Here is a 9,139-nt window from a genome sequence, read left to right as displayed (position 1 = left end):
TCGAGTCTATCCCGGGTAGTAGCACAGCCCCGAGCTCCTCTCGCACAGCCCCTCTACCGGTACTGGTCCCGCTTGCTAGGGTCCAAAAATTAGAGGCACAAATGGCCACTCTTCTGCATCATATCCAGCCGTGGATGCAGAAGTCGATTACTGAGTCTGAAGCGCGTCTAGAGAGGAAGATGCAGCAGTTTACAGAGCGGAAGATTGCTGAGGTCAACCAGCGTCTGGACGCCTTTGAGTTGAGAGTGTTAGCCCGACCAGCCCCTCCGGTGGATGTGTCGACTCTTCAGGCTGCAGTCGATAGTCTTCGGGCAGACATCGACACGATCCTAGAGGCGAGGGTGCCGGAGTCTGAGGCCCCTTCTGTCGAGCCTGCTGAGGACACCGTGCTAGCGGCCCTGTTCACTACTTCTGAAATTCCACCACCTCCCCCTCGAGATACTGCCAAGAGGCGTAGGGGTCGAGCAGAGGATGAGGCGCGAGCAAGGAAGAAGGAGCGCCGAGAGATGGAGGCTGCGAGGAGAGCCTCACTTGCTGAGGAGGAGGCGCATCAGATGAGAGCATCAGAGTTAGCGGCTGGGGCGTCTAGCTCCCGCACTGTGGAGACAGCAGGAGGCACTACTGATGGTGCGGTTGTTGCTGAGGACACCACTGAGGGTGTTCAGATTGCAGAGGACGTGGGTTCCGGGGATCCGGACCCACCATCTTGCTGATCGACGGCGCTTTGCGCCACAGGTTTGCTTCACCTACCACTCTAGTATTTACATTTTTATGCATTGGGGACAATTGCATGCTTTTTTGTTGGGGGTGGGGTAAATGGATAGTGAGTGTTAGGGTGAAGTCTGAGTAGCCCAATTCACTATCCTCTTTTGGGGTTTTCTTGCCTGTGTTCTTTTTCCCCAAAAGACTGATTATTTTTTCTGTTGAACCGGCATGTTTATATCTTTTGTACATAGTTTAATTCTAGAGCATGATGGCTAAAATGATATCCTGATAAACTGAAAATAATGCATGACTAGGCATAGTAACTGATAATTGTGTGGCTCTAAGCATGAAATAGAGTTACACCATTGCATTACCCTAAGTCTTTAATTCGAACTAGGTGTCTAATAATCTGGTATAGTGATGACATGTCAAGTGAGTGTGAGGAAATTTGAATAGTCCACTATTGGTACTGAGCTAGAACTTGCCTGGTTAGTCCTGCTAAAAGTAAGCTGTAACAGACAATTAGGAAAGGATCATAGGCCCTTATTCAAGATAGCCCATTTCTAGCCTAAATAAAAGAAACCAAATGAAAGTTATCCTTCTTTGATCCAAATAATCTGAGCTTAATTAGACCTTTCTTTTTCACCCCAACTGATCTTTTCTGGGAACAACGTGTTGGCCCTGGTCCCTCCTTGGACATGTGCACCTCAGCTTATGCCAAAAGCATAAGTTGAGGGTGGCTAATGCAGTAAACAACCTTCGTTTTGGCCCTGACCCAACTTTGGGTATTGTGTACCTTGACTCATGGCAAAGCCATGAGTTGAGGGTGGCTATTATGAGGAATGCTCTGGAAAGTGGGGTTGAAAGAACAAAAGAGAGAGAAAGAACAAAAGTAAAGTGACTCAAAATTAGTTGAAAGAAAAGTAAAGAAAAAGAAAAATATACAAGAATTACAAACAAGAAAAGAAGAGAGTCACTTACACAAATGAAGAAAGAAGAGAAAATAGCAAGGTGAAAGAATATGAGAAACTGGGCGAGATAAAATGATAGAAAGTGGAAGGTTTAGCCGATATGTCAAGGAGGGCAAAAAGTCACTAAAGTATACCTAAAAATATACCCTACCTGACCCTGAGCCTATGTTACAAGCTAAAAAAGTCCTATCGTGATCCTAAGGGTTGTATAGCGAACTTAAGGCAGTGAAAATAAGGGCAAGCTTATGGCAATAGGTATGAATGAGTGTGACTTTGTTCTGAGAGCGAGTGTTGAAAAGTAATCCTTATACTCAAACTGAAATCATTGTGTGAAAAATGAGGATTTTGTTCTAAAGTGAGGACATTAGTTGCAATACCAGAATTGTTAGCACCTCGGTGAGAAATTGAAGAGGATAGGTGTTAATGCATGGTGAGTCTGTGTCATGTTCTGATCCCACAAAAATTCAAGCCTAATAGTGATAGCATGCATAGATTTGATGAGATTAATCGGGATTGATAGCCAAATGATTGCAAAGGATAAAACATGGATACTATTGTACAAAGATTGTGTAGTGAGTCATAGTGCGTCGCTTGAGGACAAACAACGAATTTAAGTTGAGGGTGTTGATATACCGTGGTTTCACGGTATAATTAATACTTTTTCCTTAAGTTTAGTGTGTCCGAAAGCCTTTTTGTGCTAATTTTGATATAAGTTTCTCTTTGTTTTGCAGGAAATCTGTCCAAAGCTGAATGCGGAGATTTTGAGCGAAAAAATGCAGAAGAGACCACCTACGGAGCTTATGACGGTCCGTCGTGCTTGTGACGGTCCGTAGGTGGCAACGTAGTGCAGCTGCTGAAGGAAGATGGGGAAGTCTGACCAAGTGTGGGATTACGAAGCTTGTGACGGTCCGTCATGGCTATGACGGTCCGTCCTGCAGGTTCGTCGTGAAGTTCAGAGAAGTGATCCCAGTACCCAGATTCCAAGAGTTGAAGTGTTTTGGAACGAAGACCCTCGACGGACCGTTGTGCCTATGACGGTCCGTCATACTTGCCGTCGAGGGGAATGAAGAGAGCAGCAGAAGAAATTGCACAAGTATGGGACGACGGAGTCCACGACGGTCCGTTGTGACCACGACGGTCCGTCGCGAGGTCCGTCGACCCAGCCGCGTTTTGGCAGATTTCCAGCAATTAGAATTCTTGTTTAATTAGGTTTTTGTTTTTTTATAAATAGTTCGAAAAACCTCGTTTTTGAGGTTAGACACCTGATAGTTAGACTCTTAGATTGTTAAAACTCCGTATTGGTAAACATTGTATTGTGAGATTCTTGATAATCATTAGACTTTTCGTGAGATTATTGATTACTTTGAGAATTCTTGCAAGTGATTTTTGGTGATTAATCAAGCAACCTTTTGGATTTTATTCTTTCTCATTGAAGTAAGTACATGAATTCTTATTTAATATATTTGAATATTGTGTTTATGGCTATGAGTAACTAAACTCCATAACTAGGGTTGTGGGAACCATAGGCAAATAATGAGATAAACCCTAGCTAAAATAACAATTCTAGAATAGTGTCTTGCATGTATTAATAATTCTTTCGCTTAGAAGTCTTTTTAACGGATGATCAACGTTAGAACTCGCCTTAATGCTACTTGCCGGACCAAGGAGGTAGATAATAGGAAAAGAATTATTAACATAGATTTAGTGTATACTATCTAATAGGCTAGTATTGATTGGTACGAGGTAATAACTTAGTCAAATATCGAATACGATGCTTAATATGAGGTAAAGATAAGGGTTAGGAAAGCAACACACGTAGCCGGACCAAGGTGCGGAGTGAGATTTTCTAGATGCCGGACCAAGGATTTAGAAATACATAACTTATCACTTTGCATGCAAGATACTAGGAAAGAATTGTTATAGTTAGAATTATCAAGTTATGAACCTGTGGGGAACACGTAAACCCTAGTTACTTTGATTAATTGATTAAAATCCAACATTCAAAGCTGTTAAGTGTCTCTTTCAATTGCGTTAGTTATTTTCACTCATTTAGAATTAGAAACCCCCCTTTTATTGTTTTTTCCTTTCCAAGGAAGTCATTGACCAAACAATAGTAATAACAGGTTGAAGTTAAGTCTAGACTATTTTCCTCGTGGGAACGATCCCAACCTCACTAGTTGGGTTATTTACTTGACACGACCGCTTTACTTCTTATTTGAGAAGTAAGTTTGAGCGTATCAAGGAGGCTATCACTTCTTTGGCGTGTCGGCTCATGGAGGCATTGAGAACGATTGAGACCATGAAGGCCAAGACGAAAGCACTCAAGGAGGGCGTGGAAGTTGGAGGATCATCGTCGCTTGACTGAGATAGGGAGGACAAGGTCAAGGCTCCGAAGCTGCCTATGTTCAAAGGCATCCGTGACGCGCAAGAGCTAGAGAATTTCCTGTGGCACTTGGAGAATTACTTCAAGTGTAACCGAGTAAGAGCGATGAAAACAAGATCAAACCTCTATGATATGTCTAGATCAAACCTCTATGATATGTCTTTCGGAGATGGTCATACTGTGGTGGAGGCGCAAAGAGTCGGAAACAGGGAAGGAAATTTGCACCATCACAACTTTGGAGCACTTCTAAATGGAGTTCAAGGAGGCTTTCTTCCCTAACAACGTCATCTATGAGGTGAAGCGAAAGCTTAGGGAGTTGAAGCAGACATGTAGCATTCGGGCGTACATGAAGAAGTTCACCACCCTCACGCTTATGATTCCTAACCTCACTGATGAAGATATGTTATTCCACTTCATAGATGGGTTGCAAAATTGGCCTATGTTGTTCCACTTCATAGATGGGTTGCAAAATTGGGACAAGACGAAGTTGGAACGCCGACAGGTCAGGACAATTGATGAAGCCATCACACAGGTTAAAGCTCTGACTGGATTCAGACAAAGAATCCCGATAGAGCCAGAGGAGAGGAAGTGAGAGGTAGTCATGACCATTGTGGGGGAGATCGTGGCACAGTCGAGGAGCAACGACCACATCCCAAGAAGATGACACCTTTAAGTCCGATAGCAAAAAGTCTGGACGTCATGACGACTTGGAGAGAAAGGAAGAGACTACCAAAAGGAGGGGGTTTCTATATATGTACTAGGACGCATAACTATACAAGATGCGGGAAACTGAAGAGCATTGGTGTTATCCTATGAGAGCGGAAAGAGTAGGATGTACAAGAGCGAGGACAAGGCATAAAGATGACGCAGTTGGGCTTGATAGGACTATGCAGAGCCATTACAAAGCAGCCAGGGAAGCCTAAAGAATATGGCACGCAGTATGGAGCGCAATATGTCGACATCACGATTAATAGAAAACCTGTTCTTGGTATATTCGACACGGGTGCAGAGGCCAATATCATGACCAAGACGGCAACGATGAGGTTGGGGCTGGGTTATGGTCCAAGTAACGCCCAACTCAGGACGGTCAATGCACCATCGACTCTCGTGTCTTGATTTGCGCATGGAGTAAGCATCACGTTAGGATAGTGGCAAGGTAAGACAAACTTCATTGTCGCTCCTTTAGATCTCTTTGACATTATTCTTGGGCAAGAGTTCTTCCAGCGGTGCCACGCAGTGACCGACCCTTACCTCCAATGACTCTTAGTCATGGAGCAAGAAAGATCCTGTGTGGTGCCCATGGTTAAGGTACTGAAGACGGAAGAAAAAGTACGTCTAACAGCCATGAAGCTCATAAGAAGCCCTAAGAAGAAGGAGTCAATGTTAAGAACCACCATTGCAAGTTCGAAAGAAGACAACGGTGCAAAGAGGTACTTGCCACCATGCATGATGAAGGTTCTAAAAGAGAACACTGTTGTGTTGCCAAAGAAACCGCTGAGGCGCTTGCCTCCTAGGAAGGAGGTACATCATAAGACCGACCTCAAAAAATCGGAAATCAACTGAAGAAGTTGCGCAAGGGCGTTGATCAACTCAATGGACTATTGGTCGCGCATACGAGAAGACAAGACTTGGTTGACCACGCAACAACATCGTGACGCGGTCGTCGCATCAATAGGTGGGGGAGAGTGTCATGACCCCCACTTTGTAATTTGAATTCGGCATAAAAATAAGTGGGAAGAATCTAGAGTCATGGAGAGGCCAGTGGAAGACTGTAAAACTCCCTAGAGAATCTCTAAGAAGGATTTAGAAATCCCTAGGTCTTTCCGCGGACGACTCTAGAATACCTTAGATATTTTCTTGGAAAGCTTTGGAAAATACTAGAAGGTGTAGAGAATTCTTGAGAGGGACCAAAGTATAAATACTTTAGGGACTTGTGTAGTTATTTTTATTTACACTTTAACCACTAGGAAGTAGTATAAATAGAGGGACTCTCACTTTGTAAATCATCCAACAAATTGTAAAGCAAGCCACAAGCAATACAAAGCCTTCTTCCAAATCTCTCTAAGTCTTATTTTACATTCTCTTAGTCTTAAAGATTTTGTTGAACTTAAGAGATCTTGAAAGAATAGTGAGTAAGTTGTCAAATGCCGCACGAAACCTTAGTGAAAACTCTAAGTCCGTGACATAATGCTATGTAAAGTTAGTGAAGTAGCCAGTTGTCAATTGAGTTAGTACAATTTACATGTATATATATACTCATAAGTAGCTTGTACTGATCAATTCAATACAGATGAAAATTCCCAAATAGATTCTCTCTGTTCTTCTTCCTTCTTCCTTGAGTTCCACATTCATCTTATCTCCAGATTTAGATTTGTCCAGTAGTGAAGTAAAAAAGTAACCTAAAGTTGTTGGATTATCAGTAGTTCTTATTTAAACAGATTCGTATTAGGAGTGCTTAAAGTTGGTCACTTGTACCTTTCAAATTTACTAACCACTAAAATTGCCGTTAGTGATAAGCTTTTACTTGTCATTTATATATGATGCTTGAATAATCTCTTCAGAGCTAAATGTATAAAGGAAAAAGAGGAAAACCAAAATTGGAATTTATTACATTCTGTACTCTGATATGAATCTTCTCTAACACGTAGTGACATATTTAAACAAAATTGTAGCTAAATTCCCTAATTCTTGGAACGAAGACGTTCTAATTAATTTAGGGAACCTCTAGCTAGAAGGTTTGTGTGTAACCTCCTGTGTTGTATGCATAAGGATTTGATTGTGTCGTCCTTGCTAATCCTACTTGTCCTTGCATTCCATCCTTTTGATATTGTTGCCACATTACTTGCTCATCTACCAATAGTCTCTGCTTCTTTTCCATTTCTGACATTTGAACATATGATGGTGGAGCTATTGCCAGTGATGCTGCAAAAGGATCAGTGGTTGTACCGGTTGTACTTTGAGCTCCGCCGTCTGCTGATGGAGGTGCAGGCAAGGCTAGCATTGCTGGCCGACCAGCTGATCCAAGCGCGACACTGCTAGCACTTCCAGTAGCTACAACACCTGAGCTGGCTACAACTTGAGCTACTGCTCCTTGTTGATACATTCCATCTAGCATTAATGTGTTGAAACCTCCAGGAAGGGAAGCCTTCTGGTTTGACAAATGGCTCGTGTGCTGAACAAGTGCTGTTTCCCAATCCCCTGAATTGTTGAACGCTTCCCATGGTGAAGTAGTTGTTGAAGGACCATCAGTTGCTGGACCACCACCATCAAAGAGTGCTAGAGCCAATTGATCTCCATGTTGTTCCATAGTTAATGCATCTTCACCCAAGTTCAAAAAATCAACTACGTCTTGGGTTTTTGCCACCTCTTCACTTTCTTCTTCGGGTTTCTCTTCCATTATTTCTTCAGGAATGCCCTCTGGTGGTGGTAATGCCTTGATTTCATTCATCGCCTGTTCGGGTTCTGGTTCTGGTTCTGGCTCTAGCTCTTGAGTTTCTTCAACTATCTCACTTTTAGGTTCATAACGCTTTTCATTCCCATTCTGTTCCAATATGGACTTCTCCCGTATAAATTCATCGATAAGGTCAAGTTTCTTTTTTGAAATGTTCTCAATATCTGGATATTCAGAAGATCGTCCAATTCCAACTGTTTTACACCAATTATAGAACTGTTCAAGATCAACATATTGTTTGTTAATACGACAGAAGGTCTCGTGAACCTTGACAGACTCGGGAATGGATAGTCCATGGAACTTATCAATCAAGACACTTATTATTTCTGTTATTTGATAATATATCTGGAAACTTTCATTCACAAGTGGATATAGTGCCACAAATACAGTTCTGTTGTTCCTTGCCAAACCTGCTCTTACAGAATGACAAACAAAAATTACAATCTATTTAACATATTTCACTAAATAGTTTAAAAATTATTAAAGTAGAATGCAAACCTGCAGGTCTACAAGCTAAAAATCGGTCAAGAAGTTGGACGAGATATTGCATCCTTGAAAAAATGTGCTCATTTTTCATTTCTCTCAAAGGAGTGGGTTGTTTCACCGCGACAGTTTCAGGATCAACATTGTCTAAATCTTCATCATAGGCATAGGCACTGCGCTTTCCACGCCGACTCTGCATCCTATACTCAAGTTGTTCATCAAGGTATAAAGAATAGGTACGAACAAGTGCAGAGTAGTCCCATGAATTAGATCTGGTATCTCGAAACTCAGACATGTTAAGAAGCCTTGTTCCTCGTCTCGTGGCAAAAAAAATCTCCTGCTCATAGGATGGATCGCCATCGGATAGCAATCTATGGATCAACATTATTGACTTAAGCGCCACAACCCAATTCTTTGTCTTTCCAAGACGTCTCGAAATGTTATCAACACAAGCACCAATATTGGCTTGAGAATAAGCAGTCAAGCTTAGTATCTCGCGAATATGCCTCTCCTCGGGCGGATACTCTTGGTGTCTTGTTGCCTTAACAATCGCAACTTCTAAATCGGACAAACAATTGCTTCCTCCTACCTTTGCTAGACTTATGGTTGTTTGGTCCTTCACAGCCCCAATTGCTTTTCTAAGTTTGCTTGGTGCCATCAAGTTATAACCTGAATGATGCAAAAAAAAAAACAAAAAAAACATGAATTTTAAGGTGTGATGAGTATATACATCATTTTGCATTGCTAAAACACACACCTTTAGATGATCTTCCACACAACTGATATTATTGTTAGAAATAACAAAAATGATTTATCTTTTTCAAGTCGATAAGAAACAAGAATCGAGAAGAAGGTAAAGAGGGTGTGTAACGTATGTACAACTCTTTCTTCTTCTCGATCTTGATCTTATCGATTAATCTTGCAATTTTTCTCCCTTATGTCATCTTCCTCTTCACTGATTTGAACAACCATACAAGTATCCTCCATTCTAGCACCATAATACGGATAGCTAATGGAATGTTTACACAAACTTTTTATAATCATTCAATTTTCGTTGGAAAAAAAACATGACATTTTCCTTTTATTCTATTTGACAAAATTTAAGACATTAACTTCTATCCACTCATAGTGTACAAGAAAATTACA

General features: G+C 41.5%; 1 protein-coding gene across 1 annotated transcript; it reads right to left on the bottom strand.

Moving 5' to 3' along the window:
• Positions 1-6,597: 6,597 nt before the first annotated feature.
• LOC107003540 (putative clathrin assembly protein At1g03050) lies at positions 6,598-8,934 on the bottom strand. The gene is made up of 3 exons (XM_015201877.2): positions 8,751-8,934; positions 8,009-8,662; positions 6,598-7,920 (listed from the first exon to the last, which is right to left on the bottom strand). The coding sequence occupies exons 2-3, from the start codon at positions 8,649-8,651 to the stop codon at positions 6,788-6,790; spliced, it is 1,776 nt and encodes a 591-aa protein (XP_015057363.1). The 5' UTR covers positions 8,652-8,662; positions 8,751-8,934; the 3' UTR covers positions 6,598-6,787.
• Between the last annotated feature and the right edge of the window lie 205 nt (positions 8,935-9,139).

Source organism: Solanum pennellii, chromosome 11, assembly GCF_001406875.1.
Source record: "Solanum pennellii chromosome 11, SPENNV200".
In the NCBI taxonomy this organism is placed as follows: domain Eukaryota; kingdom Viridiplantae; phylum Streptophyta; class Magnoliopsida; order Solanales; family Solanaceae; genus Solanum; species Solanum pennellii.
This window is presented reverse-complemented; position numbering and strand designations above follow the sequence as displayed.

Coding starts and splice junctions, on each gene's coding strand:
- LOC107003540 (XM_015201877.2), bottom strand. CDS start 8,651: ATGGCACCAAGCAAACTTAGAAAAGCAATTGGGGCTGTGAAGGACCAA. Junction 7,921..8,008: donor TTTAGCTTGTAGACCTGCAG/GTTTGCATTCTA, acceptor CTGTAAGAGCAG/GTTTGGCAAGGAACAACAGA.